Source organism: Nyctereutes procyonoides, unplaced genomic scaffold (assembly GCF_905146905.1).
Source record: "Nyctereutes procyonoides isolate TBG_1078 unplaced genomic scaffold, NYPRO_anot_genome, whole genome shotgun sequence".
NCBI classification, from domain to species: Eukaryota; Metazoa; Chordata; class Mammalia; order Carnivora; family Canidae; genus Nyctereutes; species Nyctereutes procyonoides.
The window spans coordinates 47,849,032-47,869,519 of NW_026575125.1; the positions used below are offsets into that span (position 1 = coordinate 47,849,032).

The 20,488-nt window shown below is 40.3% G+C and overlaps 1 protein-coding gene across 6 annotated transcripts in view; it reads left to right on the plus strand.

The window, feature by feature from the left end:
* Positions 1-20,488, plus strand: part of PHKA1 (phosphorylase kinase regulatory subunit alpha 1) — a 173,460-nt gene that overhangs the window by 126,038 nt on the left and 26,934 nt on the right. For 4 of the 6 annotated variants that reach the window (XM_055337695.1, XM_055337696.1, XM_055337699.1 and 1 more), the window contains 4 exons: positions 1,344-1,510; positions 4,487-4,663; positions 6,152-6,243; positions 6,605-6,744. In XM_055337695.1, the coding sequence (XP_055193670.1) occupies positions 1,344-1,510; positions 4,487-4,663; positions 6,152-6,243; positions 6,605-6,744 (576 nt within the window). The remainder of the gene's footprint in view (positions 1-1,343; positions 1,511-4,486; positions 4,664-6,151; positions 6,244-6,604; positions 6,745-20,488) is intronic. The other 2 variants (XM_055337700.1, XM_055337701.1) reach the window with 1 other exon arrangement.

A 20,488-nucleotide genomic window follows, 5' to 3' on the forward strand; every position in this document is an offset into this window, starting at 1 on the left:
CCCCACCAGTGCCTGTCACCCATTCATCCCCATCCCCTGCCCTCCTCCCCTTCCACCACCCCTAGTTCATTTCCCAGAGTTAGGAGACTTTATGTTCTGTCTCCCTTTCTGATATTTCCCACACATTTCTTCTCCCTTCCCTTCTATTCCCTTTCACTATTATTTATATTCCCCAAATGAATGAGAACATATAATGTTTGTCCTTCTCCGATTGACTTATTTCACTCAGCATAATACCCTCCAGTTCCATCCACGTTGAAGCAAATGGTGGGTATTTGTCATTTCTAATGGCTGAGTAATATTCCATTGTATACATAAACCACATCTTCTTTATCCATTCATCTTTTTTTAAAGAGCTTTCCAATATCCCTTTTTATTTTGTAGTTTTAGTGTAGCATAAATTCATGGATTCTGATTTTACTCAATGCCCCATTCCTGTCATTGTTTATATCAATGTTCAAATTATCCAAGGTCTGGCCTATAGAAGCCCCTTCAAGCTGGCTTTTTCTTTTTTTACATCTATTTTGAGTAATTGCCTTCATTGAGCACTGTCCACCAATTCTGCCTTGAGTAAGTTGTTTGCTTGAGCAGCAACCCATGGCTCATCTCACTGAAGGCAGAAGGACAGGCCTTCCAGTCTGCAAAGGGGAAGTGAGAAGTGCAATACTCCTCCTCATGGCTCTAGAGGAAGACAATGTCCTTCCTCTGAGGAAAAGACCAGGCTTAGTCCTCACACTAGCTTTCTTAGTTGATTTTGTCCTGGAATATGTACAGGTTGTAGGTGGCAGCCACAGCAATCGTGTTCTCCACCGGGTGCTGGGCTGTGTTCTTTAGAAAATCGGTACTACCGACTTTCTCTGTGGGTTTTGCAATTGATTTTATAGATAGGGGAGGATACGGTCTACAATCCTCTGTAATTCATAACATTTTCAAATTTCATCTTTCATTTTCAAAATGATCTTTGAGTATTTTTTTAAACAATGTGATGGATTTGTGATGATTTATCTTCATTCTGTCCCAGCTTCTCTGTTAGGCAATGGAAATTTTGGCCAGATGTTTGACATAGTTAGCAACATAGTATATAGCAGTGAAAGAGTTCAAAACTGATCTACTGGTAGATTGTGAACCCATAATTGTAGTCTTTATTAACACATTACCCCAGCCTGCACTACACCATGCCTAGGAGTGCTATAAAATTTCATATTTACAAAATTTATACCTAATATATAAGCACTAGTAATCCCCCAATGAAACATTCTGGCTATCCCTTTTTTCACTGAAATGTGTTGTTTTAAAAGGATTTCCTCTAATTTTCTGTTTTCAATTTGCCCTGTAACTGTCAGGATTCAAACAGGTAAATTGTCAGAGTTTTTAACAACATCTTGCTGCACACATTTGAGCTTCATGGATCCTGGACCTGAGGGTAAGCTCTACAGTGAAGATTACGATGATAACTATAATGAGCTGGAATCTGGCGACTGGATGAATGGCTATGGTTCAACCAGTAATGGTAAGAAACCTTCATAAAGGCCATGGCCTTGCTGGGCAAGAATACAAAGTAGTGTTGAGTGTTGAGCATCCTCCTTAATATTTCTCAATGCCAGCAGTCTCACTTTTATTTAATACACCTAGATTTCTACTTTTGTTTGGCTTCACTTTTCATCCTTTGGTTTCTGGTCTAATATCCCTGTGGTGATTGTGGAGTATGGAGTTTGACTATCTCTTATTAAAGCTAAGGAAGATTTCTGTCCCGGGCATATGAAATGGCTGGTGATTTCAAAATGAGAGGAATCAATGGTGGGTGAGAGATATTTAATCAAGATATAGTAGGAGAACTATACATATGCAGTACTGCTTTTAGACATTTAAAAGCATAAAAATAAGAAACTCAATTAGAGTGCTTTTTATATATAATGTTGCTGTGGCCCATCAGAATCTCTGAGAAGGTCTACATAGTTTGAAAAAGCCTATTCAGCGTGCCTGTTGCTTTCATAATGCAAACTAGACAAATAAAACACAACAAATCTAATTGGCTACTAGAAATACAAAGATAATAAACTGAGAAAGCATCATGAGGGCATATATTAAAAATGGCTGAGAAACACCATAGACTGTTAAGACACTAACCTAGGCAAGGCAAGAATTACATTGTTTGAATCCCAAAGAGAGAAGGCCTAATAGGAGCCAGTTCTTCTTCTAGCTATCTAAAATACGGTTTGCCTGCTTTCATTGTCTGGGTATTTGCCTGTTGGCCTATATCTTAAAGCAGCTAATTTCTTTATCTTAAGAGTGGTGTGTTACTGTTGGTGGGAATGTGAACTGGTACAGCCACTCTGGAAAACTGTGTGAAGGTTCCTCAAAGAGTTAAAAATAGCCCTGCCCTATGACCCAGCAATTGCACTGCTGGGGATTTACCCCAAAGATGCAGATGCAGTGAAACGCCGGGACACCTGCACCCCAATGTTTATAGCAACAATGTCCAAAATAGCCAAACTGTGGAAGGAGCCTCGGTGTCCATCGAAAGATGAATGGATAAAGAAGATGTGGTTTATGTATACAATGGAATATTACTCAGCCATTAGAAATGACAAATACCCACCATTTGCTTCAACGTGGATGGAACTGGAGGGTATTATGCTAAGTGAAATAAGTCAATCGGAGAAGGACAAACATTATATGTTCTCATTCATTTGGGGAATATAAATAATAGTGAAAGGGAATAGAAGGGAAGGGAGAAGAAATGTGTGGGAAATATCAGAAAGGGAGACAGAACATAAAGTCTCCTAACTCTGGGAAATGAACTAGGGGTGGTGGAAGGGGAGGAGGGCAGGGGATGGGGATGAATGGGTGACGGGCACTGGTGGGGGCACTTGACGGGATGAGCACTAGGTGTTATTCTGTATGTTGCTTAATTGAACACCAACAAAAAATAAATTTATTATTAAAAAAAAGAGTGGTGTGTTAGAGAAAAGAAAAAATAAATTGGCTTTTCTTGAGGGATAGCAAGCATTATCTCATACACAATAGACCAACACATTAGCAGTCAGAGGATGATTTTCTTGTTTGGGCTCAGCATTGACTTACCTCTAAGTACCATTTAATTCACTCTGCGTTTGTTTTTGTAAGATCTAAAATAGTGAATTTCTTGATTGGAAAAATACATTAAATACAAAGTTATTTCCTGTTGTTAATAATTACCAAAGTCATGATATTCATCGTGGCATAAACAAATATTTTGAATACCAGACCAAAATAATCACATATTGAGGTTGTTTGCTATTCCATGGGTAGTTGTGACTTTCATCTGTCACACTCATTCTCTTAGATTACTTTCTAAAATGTATCTTTTTGATGATATATATTACTAAATTTGATATTATGCATTGTAAGTCACTTTCTCCTCTCTGGTTTTACACATCAGTGGTCTCACAATGGCTGAGTTTATTGCTTGCCAGCCCTTCTGTGCCAAGAACACTTCTCTCTGTCGTCTTTATAATCCTCCACTCAAGTACCAGTGTTATATTCAAGGTTATAATATTTTCATTAGGATATCCCTGAGAATGAGTTCAATTTTTACAGCTTTTTAAAATAGTTTCTATTAATCACATCAGAACACAGAAAAAGAGATCACTGAAGATGATCAAAAAAGATGATGTATAACTGATCTCACAGGCTTTAGTATTGACCCAAACACTGTGCTTTTCCAACTATAAATGTTGTGAAAATTCATGTAAAGTCTGAAATGTTAGGATCCATGAGATCAGTGTATGTGTTTTGTTTCCATTACCCATAGTCAGAGATAATGTTACAGGAGGTGTATGGGAGAAAGAGAGTCCAAGAGGACAGGGACCATATCTGTCTTCTTCACTACTGAAACCCCTCAGCACTAGTACACCACCTAGTACATAGTGGGCAATAAATATTTGGTGAATAAATGAATATGGTGATGAAAAAGACCAATGTGTGGCCAGTAATCCTTTTGACACCAATGCCACATGGAGATTGTTTATTTCATTAGCAATTGTAGCTGCCATTTATGGGATCTGTTTTCAGTTAGGTCCAGTGTTTAGTGGAAGATTTTTGCCTTTGCTCACAAGTCTCCTCATACCAGTGAGACTCCAGGGGCCCTATTCTGCTTCTCCGCCACCACTGCTGCCACCACCTCTACCATCACACACGCATACACAGATTACAAACTCTTTGCCCTACCTGTCCCATAAGAAGCTCATACTGCTTTCAGGGGCCCTAATATTGTTCAGCAAAGTTGAAGAACATGTAGGTCCAGTAAACGGCCATAGTTTCTAAGTGGTAAAGCTACAAGACTGTACAGTAATCACAACCTTTTTTCCCCCCTCATGATCTAAAACAACCTACTTCTGGTGCTGTTATGAGCACAGGAGCCAATCATTCTGTTTGGTGGGGCATATTGTGAAGTGACTAAAATGTTTGTTTTTTTCTCTTTCCCCTACCCCCACTAACCTTGCAGCTCACTGTGGCGATGAAGTTGCTCGTTATTTAGATCACCTTTTGACGCACACTATTCCCCATCCTAAACTGGCCCCTACCTCACAGAAGGGAGGGCTAGATCGGTTTCAAGCTGCTGTGCAAACAACCTGCAATTTAATGTCCTTGGTGACCAAGGCCAAGGAGCTGCATATACAGAGTGAGTAATGCCATGATTCACTGGAGTCAGGCACAGGATTGACGCTAAGCCCAGGACAGGGGTGGGGTGCTTCTTACAGTGTAAGCAGGAACTCTGTTTTGTTCACTGCTCTATCCCCAGAATCTCAGACAGAAGGAACATGTTAGGCTCTCAAATATTTGTAAAAATTAATGAATTGTGCATAGTTTTGCTGTTGATAGTGCTATGTAGTCTGGCTTAACCATTACATTGTGAGAAGCCTCCGAACAGGAGACATGGAGCATTTTAACATCAGCATTAAAATGATGGAAAAAAGATGTTTCCTTTGGCAAAGTTACTCCTTTGGAAGCACTCTGATTTAAAGAGAAAGCACTGCAAACTATTACAAGATAACCTTGCAACCAAGAGGGAGATATTCTCCCTTGAGTAAGCTACATCTGGTTCCCTTAGGTTGGTTGTAATGTTTAGAGTCAGTTGTTCTAGCACTGTAGAACTGCACTTCTTCAAACTGCAGTACTCATGCCTCAACAACTGTGCCATTGTCCTCCCTGTGATCCCTACCCTCCTTCAGTAGTATTTGCAGTGGAAGATGTCTTCTACCACACATTACCAGGAGTAGTCATGGTTCCTAAGAGAATTCAATGCTTCTGTGGTAGCTGCATATAAAGGGACAGAAGGGCTCCTTGGCCACACTGAGAGGACCTAAATGGTAACATTTTACAGAATGATTGAGATGTATGTTCTTGCTGTCTAAAACTTTATTGACCATTACTAACCATAGATATTAAACATGAATCATTTAACATTTAGAACAGGGAAAAGCTTAGCATACCCTTTGAGTATGCTTCCTTAACAAAGGGCTTACATGAAGAAATGAACTTTAAGTTACACTTCTAGATTGTGAATCAGGACACTTGAGCTTAATTCTCGGCTCTGCTGCTTACTTGCTTGAACAGTTTTTTGAGCTCTGGACCTTTCTTTCTGTATCTGTCAAATGGTGAAAGTGACAAGACAGTCTTTCCTTTGAGGTTATGGTAAGTATTTGAACTGTAAATGAACTATAAATAAAAATATTAATATCTCAAAGTAGGTCAGTCACTACGTTTTTTTTACTCCCTACATAGGACCATCCATTTCTCTATTGTCAAGAAGTCCAACTGCTGACAGCCAGGCATTCTCCCTTGATAGTCCAGAAAATAGAAAGCATAGTTGGGTTCTGTTATATATAGTATTCTATCAAAGTCTCAGTGATAGTACCATTGTGGTATTGATTCCATATATAGGATTTAATATCTTAAATGTCCACTTAATGCTACATGTTTGTTTGAATAGTCTTTAAATTATCTGATATTCATATTTCCTTTCTGTGATATTAGCAGGAAAGGATAAATTTCTCACTCTTGTTCTATAAAGAATAGCTCCTGTGCAACTTTGTTTTGAGAGCAACTATGAATTTTATTTAGTCTCCTGAGTTATCTAACCTTTCCCATAAATGTCCACCTCTTGCAGATGTTCACATGTATCTTCCAACAAAGATATTTCAGGCTTCTCGGCCTTCGTTCAACTTACTTGACTCACCTCACTGCCCACGAGAGGACCAGGTAAACCTGCACATGAGTTTTTCTGTCAGCTTTTAGCAAAACTGCCATCTGTATGGCAAATAACAGAACTAGCTATTATAGTTTCTGCTAGTAACTGGTGGTAGGCAAAATGCTACAATGGTGAAGATAAACTCCTTTTTAGTTCACTTTTAAAATGAGCACGTTTTTCTAGCCAGACTCTAGGAAAACTAAATTGCTATATCATTCATTTTGAAGGTGTCATTCTTTTTGTTTGACTTTTCATCAAAATTCAGGGAATTCGTATGGCAAAGGTTTGGAGGTGAAAAGATCAACACTCTAGGGTATTATTTAAGCTGAACACTTGTGAACTTAAATTTTTTTGTCCTTTCTCAAACTAAAGGTTCCCTCTGTTCGTGTAGAAATACATCTTCCTAGAGACCAGTCTGGGGAGTTGGACTTAAAAGCACTGGTTTTACAGTTGAAGGAGACCTCCAGCTTACAGGAGCAAGCTGATATCCTTTACATGCTGTATACTATGAAGTAAGTGATAAATATTATCAATCTACTTTAATGTTCAGGTAGAGAGGAAGTGTAACATAGTAAATACAGCACAGCTTTGGAATCTTGTTGACCTGGATTTGAATTTCACAACCTACCCACTGTGTAACTTTAAGCTCAGCTGTCCTCATTTATAAAATTTGGATTATACCTACCTCATAGAACTGTTGTAAAGATTAAACAAGATATAATGTCTGCAAAGTCTCCAATGCAATGCTTGGTACATAGTAGGTGACCAAAAACTGCTATTATTATCATTATTATGGTTATTTTAAGCCTCAGTTATCTGGTAAAATCCATAGGTAAATAAACTCTTAGCTCAAAAGAATTATGAACATGGAGGCTTACAGAAAAAAAATAAACCAGCATTTCTGAGTGTTTGTTATGTGTCCAGAACCCTGCTAAGTACATCAATATATAAGTACCTCACACTCAGTATGCCCAAATTGAACTCTCTCCTATCTCTCACTTTCCCCCAAATATAACCTGAACTTCCTCATTTATTCATGTACTTATACCTGGAGAGGCAAGAATGGTATCCCTCCTCTAAATTTGGCTTGGATGTTGAAATTGATGATGCCACACATGTACCAAAAGGATGTAAGATGTTTATTACACATAAGGAGACTCCTGGGGAGAGTGAAACAGATTCCCAACTTGGTAAAAAAAAAAGGCTTATGTGAGCAGAGAAAGGAGGCTGGATTTGGGGATTTATTATGATTAGGAGGTGAGCCTGGGGTACTGATCCTCACCAGCACCAAAGAAGGGAACACTCAGATTTCCCTGGCACCTTGTCCAGGTGTAGGCTGGGAGGGAAAGAGGAGTGGTGTGACTTGAAAGTGGTCAGCAGTCAAGCATTAAAAATGGAGCCACGTTCTGAAAGTCTACATCCTTGTGTTCAGAACCAACACTGACCTAATCAGCACACTATGCCCCATGTGCGGGTAACCACCAAGGCTATTCAGTTTTACCTCTAAATATTTATCTTCTGCATCTCTAGTATTGCTGCCTTCACTCAGGTCTTTGTCTCTCACCAGGATTATTGCGATTGCTTTCTTTTCTTTTTTAAGATTTTATTTATTTATTCATGAGAGACAGACAAAGAGGCAGAGACACAGGCAAAGGGAGAAGCAGGCTCCATGCAGGGAACCTGATGTGGGACTCGATTCCGGGACCCCAGGATCATGCCCTGGGCTGAAGGCAGCTGCTAAACTGCTGAGCCACTCAGGGATCCCCTTGCTATTGCTTTCTAACACGTCTTCCTATTTCTACCTTGTTCTCCTCAAGCCCAGCCTCCACAGAGGAAGGAGAGCAGCTTTTCTTTTTTTACTTTCTATGATAGAAACATCCAAATTTGGGATCCCTGGGTGGCGCAGCGGTTTGGAGCCTGCCTTTGGTCCAGGGCGCGATCCTGGAGACCCAGGATCGAATCCCACGTCGGGCTCCCGGTGCATGGAGCCTGCTTCTCCCTCTGCCTATGTCTCTGCCTCTCTCTCTCTCTCTCTCTCTCTCTCTCTGTGACTATCATAAATAAAAAAAAAAGAAACCAGGTTTAAAAAAAAAAAAGAAACATCCAAATTTATACAAAAATAGAGAAACTAGTGTAATGAACACTTGGGGACCCATCACCCAGCCTGAAAATTATAAAAACATGGTTAATCTTGTCATATCTATGTACTCACTCTCTCCCAGGTTATTTTGAAAAGGAGACCAGACATTTTATTCCTAAATATTTCAGTATTATTGCTAAAAGTCAATGAAGCTCTTAAAACATAACCACAATGGGACTTCGGATTCCAGACAAAATAGAGTAGTACATGTATCTCTCTGTGTTCCTCCTGCTAAGGACAGGAGGACATTATTTATAAAACAAACATAACAAGGAATTAAAAGTGGAAAGAAGAAGACAGGATAGCTAAGGACCTCAGGATCTGAGGAATAACAAGATTGTGATGTACCTGAGTTTTCCTTGTTGTCTCATATATCCTGCATCTGGTGCTGGAAAAAACCAGCACCCTGAAAATGCCAAAGGGCACAGATGACAGAAGCCCTAAAAAATACCTATTATTTCTAGAAAAAGGACTAGGAAAGGGCAGACTAGAGGGGAGGGGGCAAGATGGTGGAAGAGTAAGGTCCCCAAGTCACCTGTCCCCACCAAATTACCTAGATAACTTTCAAATCATCCTGAAAACCTACGGTCTGAGGTTTAAAGAGAGAACAGCTGGAATGCTACAGTGAGAAGAGTTTCTGCTGCTATCAAGGTAGGAAGAAGGAAAAAAAATAATAAAGAAATAAAAAAGTATCCAAGGGGAGTAGCCGCCGCAAGGAGCTGGGCTAAGGCTGAGAGGCGAGTGCCCCCAGGACAGGAAAGCCCCATCCCGGAGAAGCAGGAGCTTCACCAATCCTCCGGGACAGAAAGGGGCTAGCAGGGAGTTGGAGCAGGATCCCAGGAGGAGCGGGATGCCCTCAGGCTCCCAGGGGCACTAACAGAAGAGGTGCGCCCCGGGAAGAGCCTGCCACACACCACGGCCGAGCTCCCTAAAAGGCTGCAGTGCGCGCCCGGCTGGGATCGGGGTCGGCTGCGCGGAGGGAGCTGCGCGCCCCGGGAGCCCGATTCCAGCAGAGCACGCCCCGCAGGCCAGGGCACTGGGGGACACAGCCTGGATCCAGGGCTCCCCCCGTGACAGGCAGAGGCTGGGAGCGCACAGGACAGCAAGGAAACTCCTACCACTGGGCAGCCCGAGCTATGCAAATCAACAGCCTCCAACCCGGAGCATCCAGGCCCCTGTGGAATGGACGCTGTGGTAGTTACTGCGGAAGGGGACTCCAGGGCTGGAGAGCTGGCCGGCTGCCACTATTGTTGTTCCTCCTGGGGCCTCACAGGATAAACAACCCCCACTGAGCCAAACAGTAGCCTCACAGGATAAACAACTCCCACTGAGCCGTGCACCAGGCAGGGGGCTGACCAGCTCCCCCAGGTGCTCACACCTTAGAAACAGCACAGCAGCCCCCCCCCCCCAGAAGACCAGCTAGAAGGACAGGGGAAAAGCAAGTTATTGACCAAGCAGCACTGGAAAGTTCCAGGGGAATTCGAAGGATCTACAGTATCAGAGGATACTCCCCCTTGTTTTTTGTTTTCTGTTTGCTTCCTCCCCCCCTTTTTTCTTTGTTTCTTCTTCTTTCTTTTTTTTTCTTTTCTTTTTTCTCTTCTCTCTTTTTCTCCTTTTTCCAGTACAACTTGTTTTTGGACACTCTGCACTGAGCAAAATGACTCACTCTGCACTAAGCAAAATGAAAATCTCACCTCAAAAGAAAGAATCAGAAAAAGTCCTCTCTCCCACAGAGTTACAAAATTTGGATTACAATTCAATGTCAGAAAGCCAATTCAGAAGCACTATTATAAAGCTACTGGCGGCTCTAGAAAAAAGCATAAAGGATTCAAGAGACTTCATGGCTGCAGAATTTAGATCTAATCAGGCAGAAATTAAAAATCAATTAAATGAGATGCAATCCAAACTAGAGGTCCTAACGACGAAGGTTAACGAGGTAGAAGAACGAGTGAGAAACATAGAAGACAAGTTGATGGCAAGGAGGGAAACTGAGGAAAAAAGAGACAGACAATTAAAAGATCATGAGAATAGGTTAAGGGAAATAAATGACAGCGTCACAAGGAAAAATCTACGTTTAACTGGGGTTCCAGAGGGCGCCGAAAGGGACAGAGGTCCAGAATATGTATTTGAAAAAATCATAGCTGAGAACTTTCCTAACTTGGGAAGGGAAACAGGCATTCAGATCCAGGAAATAGAGAGATCCCCCCCCCCAAAATCAATAAAAACCGCTCAACATCTCCATGTTTAATAGTGAAACTTGCAAATTCCAAAGATAAGGAGAAGATCCTTAAAGCAGCAAGAGACAAGAAATCTCTAACTTTTATGGGGAGAAATATTAGATTAAAGGCAGACCTCTCCACAGACACCCGGCAGGCCAGAAAGGACTGGGAGGATATATTCAGGGTCCTAAATGAGAAGAACCTGCAGCCAAGAATACTTTTTCCAGCAAGGCTCTCATTCAGAATAGAAGGAGAGATAAAGAGCTTCCAAGATAGGCAGAAACTGAAAGAATATGTGACCACCAAGCCGGCTCTGCAAGAAATACTAAGGGGGATTCTCTAATGGAAAGAGGAAGTCCAAGGGAACAATCCACAAAAACAGGGACTGAATAGGTATCATGATGACACTAAATTCATATCTTTCAATAGTCATTCTGAACGTGAATGGGCTTAATGACCCCATCAAAAGGCACAGGGTTTCCGACTGGATAAAAAAGCAAGGCCCATCTATTTGCTGTCTACAGAGACTCATTTTAGACATAAGGACACCTACAGCCTGAAAATAAAAGGTTGTAGAACCATGTACCATTCAAATGGTCCTCAAAAGAAAGCAGGGGTAGCCATCCGTATATCAGATAAACTAAAGTTTATCCCGAAGACTGTAGTAAGAGGTGAAGAGGGACACTATATCATACTTAAAGTATCTATCCAACAAGAGGACCTAACAACCATCAATATTTATGCCCCGAATGTGGGAGCTGCCAAGTATATCAATCAATTAATAACCAAAGTTAAGACATACTTAGATAATAATACACTTACACTTGGTGACTTGAATGTAGTGCTTTCTACAATCGACAGGTCTTGTAAGCACAACATCTCCAAAGAAACAAGAGCTTTATATGATACACTGGACCAGATGGATTTCACAGATATTTACAGAACTTTACATCCAAACGCAACTGAATACACATTCTTCTCAAGTGCACATGGAACTTTCTCCAGAAGAGACCACATACTGGGTCACAAATCAGGTCTGAACCGATACCAAAAGATTGGGATCATCCCCTGCATATTTTCAGACCAAAATGTTTTGAAACTAGAACTCAATCACAAGAAGGAGTTTGGAAGGATTTCAAACACGTGGAGGTTAAGGACCATCCTGCTAAAAGATAAAAGGGTCAACCAGGAAATTAGAGAAGAATTAAAAAGATTCATGGAAACTAATGAGAATGAGGATACAACCGTTCAAAATCTTTGGGATACAGCAAAAGCATTCCTGAGGGGGAAATACATCGCAATACAAGCATCCATTCAAAAACTGGAAAGAACTCAAATACAAAAGCTAACCTTGCACCTAAAGGAGCTGGCGAAAAACAGCAAATAGATCCTACACCCAGCAGAAGAAGAGTGTTAATAAAGATTCGAGCAGAACTCAATGAAATAGAGACCAGAAGAACTGTGGAACAGATTAACAAAACCAGGAGTTGGTTCTTTAAAAGAATTAATAAGATAGATAAACCATTAGCCAGCCTTATTAAAAAGAAGAGAGAAAAGACTCAAATTCATAAAATCATGAATGAGAAAGGAGAGATCGCCACCAGCACCAAGGAAATACAAACGACTTTAAAAACATATTATGAGCAGATATACGCCAATAAATTAGGCAATCTAGAAGAAATGGACGCATTTCTGGAAAACCACAAACTACCAAAACTGGAACAGCAAGAAATAGAAAGCCTGAACAGGCCAATAACCAGGGAGGAAATTGAAGCAGGCATCAAAAACCTCCAAAGACACAAAAGTACAGGGCCAGATGGCTTCCCAGGGGAATTCTATCAAACGTTTAAAGAAGAAATCATACCTATTCTACTAAAGCTGTTCCGAAAGATAGAGATGGAATACTTCCAAACTCATTCTATGAGGCCAGCATCACCTTAATTCCAAAACCAGACAAAGACCCCACCAAAAAGGAGAATTATACACCAATATCCCTGATGAACATGGATGCAAAAATTATCAACAAGATACTAGCCAATAGGATGCAACAATACATTAAGAAGATTATTCACCATGACCAAGTGAGATTTATCCCTGGGATGCAAGGCTGGTTCAACACTCATAAAGCAATCAACGTGATTGATCATATCAGCAAGAGAAAAAACAAGAACCATATGTTCCTCTCAATAGATGCAGAGAAAGCACTTGACAAAATACAGCATCCATTCCTGATCAAAACTCTTCAGAGTGTAGGGATAAAGGGAACATTTCTCAGCATCTCAAAAGGCATCTACAAAAAGCCCACAGCCAATATCATTCTCAATGGGGAAACACTGGGAGCCTTTCCCCTAAGATCAGGAACAAGACAGGGATGTCCACTCTCACCACTGCTATTCAACATAGTACTAGAAGTCCTAGCCTCGGCAATCAGCCAACAAAAAGAAATAAAAGGCATTCAAATTGGCAAAGAAGAAGTCAAACTCTCGCTCTTCGCAGATGACATGATACTGTACACAGAAAACCCAAAAGACTCCACCCCAAGATTGCTAGAACTCATACAGCAATTTGGCAGTGTGGCAGGATACAAAATCAATGCCCAGAAGTCAGTGGCATTTCTATACACTAACAATAAGACGGAAGAAAGACAAATTAAGGAGTCAATCCCATTGACAATTGCACCCAAAACCATGAGATACCTAGGAATAAACCTAACCAGAGGTAAAGGATCTATACCCTAAAAAATACAGAACACTTCTGAAAGAGATTGAGGAAGACGCAAAGAGATGGAAAAATATTTCATGCTCATGGCTTGGAAGAATTAATATTGTGAAAATGTCAATGCTACCCAGGGCAATTTACACATTTAATGCAATCCCTATCAAAATACCATGGACTTTCTTCAGAGAGTTGGAACAAGTCATCTTAAGATTTGTGTGGAATCAGAAAAGACCCCAAATAGCCAGGGTAATATTAAAAAAGAAACCATAGCTGGGGGCATCACAATGCCGGATTTCAGGTTGTACTACAAAGCTGTGGTCATCAAGACAGTGTGGTACTGGCACAAAAACAGACATAGATCAATGGAACAGAATAGAGAATCCAGGAGTGGACCCTCAACTCTATGGTCAACTAATATTCGACAAAGCAGGAAAGACTATCCACTGGAAAAAAGACAGTCTCTTCAGTAAGTGGTACTGGAAAAATTGGACAGCCACATGCAGAAGAATGAAACTGGACCATTCTCTTACACCATACACAGAGATAAACTCAAAATGGATGAAAGATCTAAACGTGAGACAAGATTCCATCAAAATCCTAGAGGAGAACACAGGCAACACCCTTTTCGAACTCAGCCACAGTAACTTCTTGCAAGATACATCCACGAAGACAAGAGAAACAAAAGCAAAAATGAACTATTGGGACTTCATCAAGATAAGAAGCTTTTGCACAGCAAAGGATACAGTCAACAAAATTCAAAGACCACCTACAGAATGGGAGAAGATATTTGCAAATGACGTACCAGATAAAGGGCTAGTTTCCAAGATCTATAAAGAACTTATTAAACTCAACAGCAAAGAAACAAACAATCCAATCATGAAATGGGCAAAAGACATGAACAGAAATTTCACCACAGAAAACATAGACATGGCCAACATGCACATGAGAAAATGCTCCGCATCACTGGCCATCGGGGAAATACAAACCAAAACCACAATGAGATACCACCTCACACCAGTGAGAATGGGGAAAATTAACAAGGCAGAAAACAACAAATGTTGGAGAGGATGTGGAGAAAGGGGAACCCTTTTGCACCGTTGGTGGGAATGTGAACTGGTGTAGCCACTCTGGAAAACTGTGTGGAGGTTCCTCAAAAAGTTAAAAAATAGATCTGCCCTACGACCCAGCAATTGCACTGCTGGGGATTTAGCCCAAAGATACAGATGTAGTGAAACGCCAGGACACCTGCACCCCGATGTTTATAGCAGCAATGTCCACAATAGCCAACCCGTGGAAGGAGCCTCGGTGTCCATCGAAATATGAATGGCTAAAGAAGATACGTCATATGTATACAATGGAATATTACTCAGCCATTAGAAACGATAAATACGGGGATTCCTGGGTGGCTCAGCGGTTTAGCGCCTGCCTTTGGCCCAGGGCGCAATCCTGGAGACCCGGGATCGAGTCCCACGTCGGGCTCCCGGTGCATGGAGCCTGTTTCTTCCTGTGCCTGTGTCTCTGCCTCTCTCTCTCTCTCTCTCTCTCTCTCTCTCTCTCTCTCTCTCTGTGACTATCATAAGTATAATTTAAAAAAAAAGAAACGATAAATACCCACCATTTGCTTCAACGTGGATGGAACTGGAGGGTATTATGCTGAGTGAAATAAGTCAATCAGAGAAGGACAAACATTATATGGTCTCATTCATTTGGGGAACATAGTGAAAGGGAATAAAGGAGAAAGGAGAGAAAATGAGTGGGAAATATCAGAGAGGGAGACAGAACATGAGAGATTCTTAACTCTGGGAAACGAACAAGGGGTGGTGGAAAGGGAGGTGGGCATGGGGGGGTGACTGGGTGACCAGCACTGAGGGGGGCACTTGATGGGATGAGCACTGGGTGTTATTATATGTTGGCAAATTGAACTACAATAAAAAAAATACATTCTGGCACCCTAAAAATTTAAATAAATAAATAAATAAATAAGAAATAAAATAAAAAATAAAAAGGAAAGATAAGAAAAGAAGAAAGGAAAAAAGGAAAGGGCAGACTAGCAAGTCAGAATACTTTTAGATGATGACCATTATAAGCACCATGGAAAAAATCTGCAGCCCTGCCCATGTCAACAAGGCCAAGTGGAAAGCCTACTCTTACCCCACTGTAACAAAGAGGGCACTGCTTCACCTTCCCCTACTGCCAGGGTTTCGTAAAAGAGGACCAAGTAAGGGTCTGGATCTTTCATCCTCTCTAAGTGGTAATGAAGTCCTCTTGGTCTCTCTGACTCTGAAACCCATGTTGCTTCCATCAGATCATGGTATTTAATGAGTAAGTTTAAAAGATAGCCAAAAAGCCCACCAGCACCAAAATCAAATTTTTATGCATCCAATTGTATCAAAAGTAGCCTAAACATATTTTTAGCCATTTAGGGCCTGCTTGCTTTGCATACTCCTTAAAACCTACCCGACATCTGCTAATAAGAGTTAAGCCCAGGGTCACGAATACCCCAAACCCCTGCTGCCATTTAATGCTTTCTAACCTAGAGTGTCCCCACAATGCTACTGAAACAGAACACCTAAGCATGTAACTTCCACTTCCCCTCTCCCCTAGGAGTTTCCTTGCCCTCCACCCCCTGTGGATGGTAGAGCTTATGCCCTAGATAAGCCTCTGGACAGTCTCATGCTATGAGGGACTTCCCTTCTCATACAACCCTAAGTGCCACCCAATAAATCTTGTTATGTGCTCCTGCCAAAAAAAAAAATGACATGGGGTCTTATTATTCTGATACCTTTGTTTCTTTCATTTTTCCTTTAGGGTAAGACACTCTATTCAACAAATCTCTGTTGAGGGCTTATTATGTTCCAGGCACAACACTAAATGAAATATAATGAAAAGATAGGGAAGGTAAAACAAGATAAGGAGTAAGGACAGAAGGACTATAGCTTGAATGAATACTGAAGATTCAGCCAGGTGGTTGATACGGGCAAGCAAAGGGAGTCGTACATGAAAAGCTCATACTTTCCCACCAGTTCAGATGATCCACGGTTGACTGCCAACTCTTCTGCTCCTAACGTGGGTTTTCTTCATCTAACCCTGTATTACTAACTTCACCATAACATCTGATTGAACCTGCAATCTCCCTAAAAATGTAATGTTAAACTACCTGAGTATAGAGTGTGTATGATGTGTTGCATGGGTTTTACTACACTTGGAATTCTGCCCAATATCCCTCATGGATTTAAAAGTAGAAGTTGGGAGGTGGAGTTTCCAATCTCTGTTGATTAGCATTCTTTCTGCAAATTGTCTGTTTATAACCTTTGTTCTCTATTGAGTGATTTACATTTTTCTTACTAATATTAGATGTTACTATTTTCTTTGTTATACTTGTTGCAGATATTTTGTCTAATTTGCTAATTATTTATATACCTTTCTCTATGCAGAAGTTTAGTTTTCATATCATCAAATCTGTCAGTCTTTTCCTTTTTGGCTTTTGGGTTTCTTGTCATTCATCCCCTCCCAGAATTTGAAAAATATTTGAAATACCTTTAATAATTTTAAAGAAATTTTTATGTTAGGCTCAGTCAGTTAAGCATCTGCCTTCAGTTCAGGTCATGATCTCAGGGTCCTGGGAACAAGCCCTGCATTGGGCTCCTTGCTCAGCGGGGAGTCTGCTTCTCCCTCTCCCTCTGGCCCTTCCCCCCACTCATGCTCTCTCACTCTTGCTCTCTCTCTTTCTCAAATAAATAAATAAAATATATTAAAAAATAAATTTTTACATCTTTGATTCTACTTAGAATTTATATATGTCTAAAAAGCAAATCTAAACTCCAGTTCACTGTCTTTATCAGAAACCTACTACTTCCTGACCATGTTCATAGTATCATTCTTTTAGTCACCCAGACTTGAAATTGTGTCATAATCTTCAACTCCTCCTCATCCCCTGCCTCTCCCTGTAACATCACCACTACCATTGAGAATTAATGGCCAAATATACATTCTCCATGATCTGACTTTCAACCTCTATGTGCTACCATCACTCCTCCCTCACAATGTGAATACTTTCACCAAAACAGCCCACTGTTGCTTATCATATCCAAAACACACCCTATACATGGCTACTTTTGTACCTTAGCTCATGTTCTTCCCTCTGCCTGAATTATTCTCCTACACCACACCCCATCTCCCCTTGTTGGAATTCTAGCTGTCCATCAAGGCCTAGTTCATCTGTCATCTCCAGAAAGCTTTCTCTGATCTCTAGGAACAAAAAGGATCATCCCTGATTGTGAGATCTCAAAGTACGTCCTTTCATATTATTCATTTATCTATTTTTATTTTGACCATTTCAAACTTAAAGAAAAGTTCTACGAATAATACAAAAAAAAATGTGCTGGATATCCTTCACCCAAATTTCCTGAGGTTTAATCAATCTCTCTCTCATTCTCTCTGTCATAATAATCATCATCATCACACATACATGTTTTTCTGAGTCATCTGAGACTAAGTGGCAGACATGATCCCCTTCTACCCCTATGTATTTGGGTGTGCATTGTGTATTTCCTAAAAACTAGGAATTCTCTTACACAAGCAAAGTACATTTGCCAAAATCAGAAAATTAGGGGCACCTGGGTGGCACAGTTGGTTAAGTGTCCAGCTCTTGATTTCTGCTCAGGTCATGATCTCAGGTTCCTGAGATCGAGCCCTGCATGGGGCTCCGTGCTCAGCATGGAGTCCTGAGATTCTCTCTGCTTCCCTCCCTCTGCCTCCACACCTACTTGTGCACTCAATAAATTAATTAATTAATTAATTAAATATTTTAAAAGAAAGAAAGAAAAACAAGATTAATGTTAAAACAGTACTATTATCTAACCTACAGATCAGATTCGCCAGTTGTCCCAGTAAGGTCTTTATAGCAGAAGAAAATCTAAATTGTGCATTTCATTCAGTTCTCCTGTGTCCCTTGTCCCCTTTGATCTAATACAGTTCTTGAGTCTTTATTTTTCATGTTATTTGACATTTGTGAAGCATGCAGATGAATTATTTTTTACAGAATGTCTCTAAATTTTGGGTTGTTTGATATTTTCTCATAATAAAATTCAGATGATGCATTTTTGGCAGGAATACCACTGACATCATGCTGAGTTCTTTTTTTTTTTTTTATAAATTAATTTTTATTGGTGTTCAATTTGCCAACATACAGAATAACACCCAGTGCTCATCCCGTCAAGTGTCCCCCTCCGTGCCCGTCACCCATTCACCCCCACCCCCCGCCCTCCTCCCCTTCCACCACCCCTAGTTCATTTCCCAGAGTTAGAAGTCTTTATGTTCTGTGTCCCTTTCTGATATCTCCCACACATTTCTTCTCCCTTCCCTTATATTCCCCTTCACTATTATTCATATTCCCCAAATAAGTGAGAACATACACTGTTTGTCCTTCTCCGATTGACTTACTTCACTCAGCATAATACCCTCCAGTTCCATCCACGTTGAAGCAAATGGTGGGTATTTGTTGTTTCTAATGGCTGAGTAATATTCCATTGTATACATAAACCACATCTTCTTTATCTTTTCAGTGTGTCATATCAGGAGGGTACATAGTGTTGATGAGCTCCATTGCTGGTTTTATCACTTGGCTAAGAGTATCTTCCACATTCCTTCACTACAGAGTTTTAATGTTATACCTTGTAATTCAAAAGTATCTTGTGGAGATATGCTTTGAAACTGCAAATATCCTATTACTCTTCAAACTTTCATTCCCTGTTTTATTTAATCCATTGTTGACTCTTCCTATGGTATTTTTAATTTCATGTTTTAAAAAACATATTTAATATATTTAATTAATGTATATTTCTTATTTTTAACATATTTAGTATGTTACATACATTACATAGAATATATATTTACTATAATTTAATGTATTGAATAAATAATACATTATCATTGTTCAAACTTTTTGAAGTACAAAAGGATACAGTGAAAGGATAAAAAGTCTTTCTCCCACCTCTGGTCCCCAGATACCTGGTTCCCTAACTCACAGACAGTCAGTGTTACTGGTTTGTTGTGTATCCATCCAGGGGCAACTTATGCATATGTAGGTATAAATAAAGCATATATGTGTATAATTTCACACCTGTTTCACCAAATGGATGTATAGTATATACACTGTTCTGTACCTTGCTTTTTTCCACTAAAACCATTTATCTTGAAATTCATTACATATATACATATATATTCCATTTATTTATGACTGCTTAACAAATATCCCCAAAACTCAGTGACTTAAAATAAAAGCAAAAAGTATTTAAACTATTTGTCACAGTTCTGGAGTTTGTCTAAGCTCAACTAAGCAGTTCTCACTTGGGATCTCATTCAGTTATGGTCTCAGAGTTTCTGGAGCTGAAGTCACCATGAGGTTGTCCACTCATATGTCTAGGGTTTCATACTGGTTGTTGGCTGACATCTCAACTGGGGCTGTCACCTGAAACACCTACAGTTGACCTCCCTCATGTGTCTTTCTGCTTCCCGACAGCCTAAAGCCTAGGTTCAAAGAGTATGTGGCCCATAAAAGGACCAGTGGAAGATGCCCTAATATTTACAACCTAGCCTCAGAAATCATACAGCACCACTTTCAACATAGTCACAAGCATGCCTGGGTTGAAAGAGAGAGAATGCAAACCCACCCTCTTCATGGAAGGACCATAAACGTCACGCTGTAGGAAAAGCATGTTAGAAGTCATTTTATTTTTTTAATCTTTTATTTATTTACTCATGAGAGACACACAGAGAGAGGCAGAGACATAGGTAGAGGGAGAAACAGGTTCCCTGCAGGGACCCTGATGCAGGACTAGATCCCCGGACCCCAGGATCAAGACCTGAGTCTAAGGCAGGTGCTCAACCACTGAGCCACACAGGTGCCCCTTGAAGTCATTTTAAAACATACAGTCTGCCACAATCTAGATCTATATCGTATTTCTGTAATAGTTGCATAGCATTTCATTGTTTGAACATACCATGATTTGTTTATGCAGTCTCCTATTGATGGACACTTGAGTTATTACCCATCATTCACTATCACAAACAATGCTATAGCAAATAACCTCAGAGCATATGTTATTTCTCATGCATGGATTCTATCCTACAGATATGCCAGAAGTAGAATTCCCTAGATCAAGGAATATAGAGATTTTT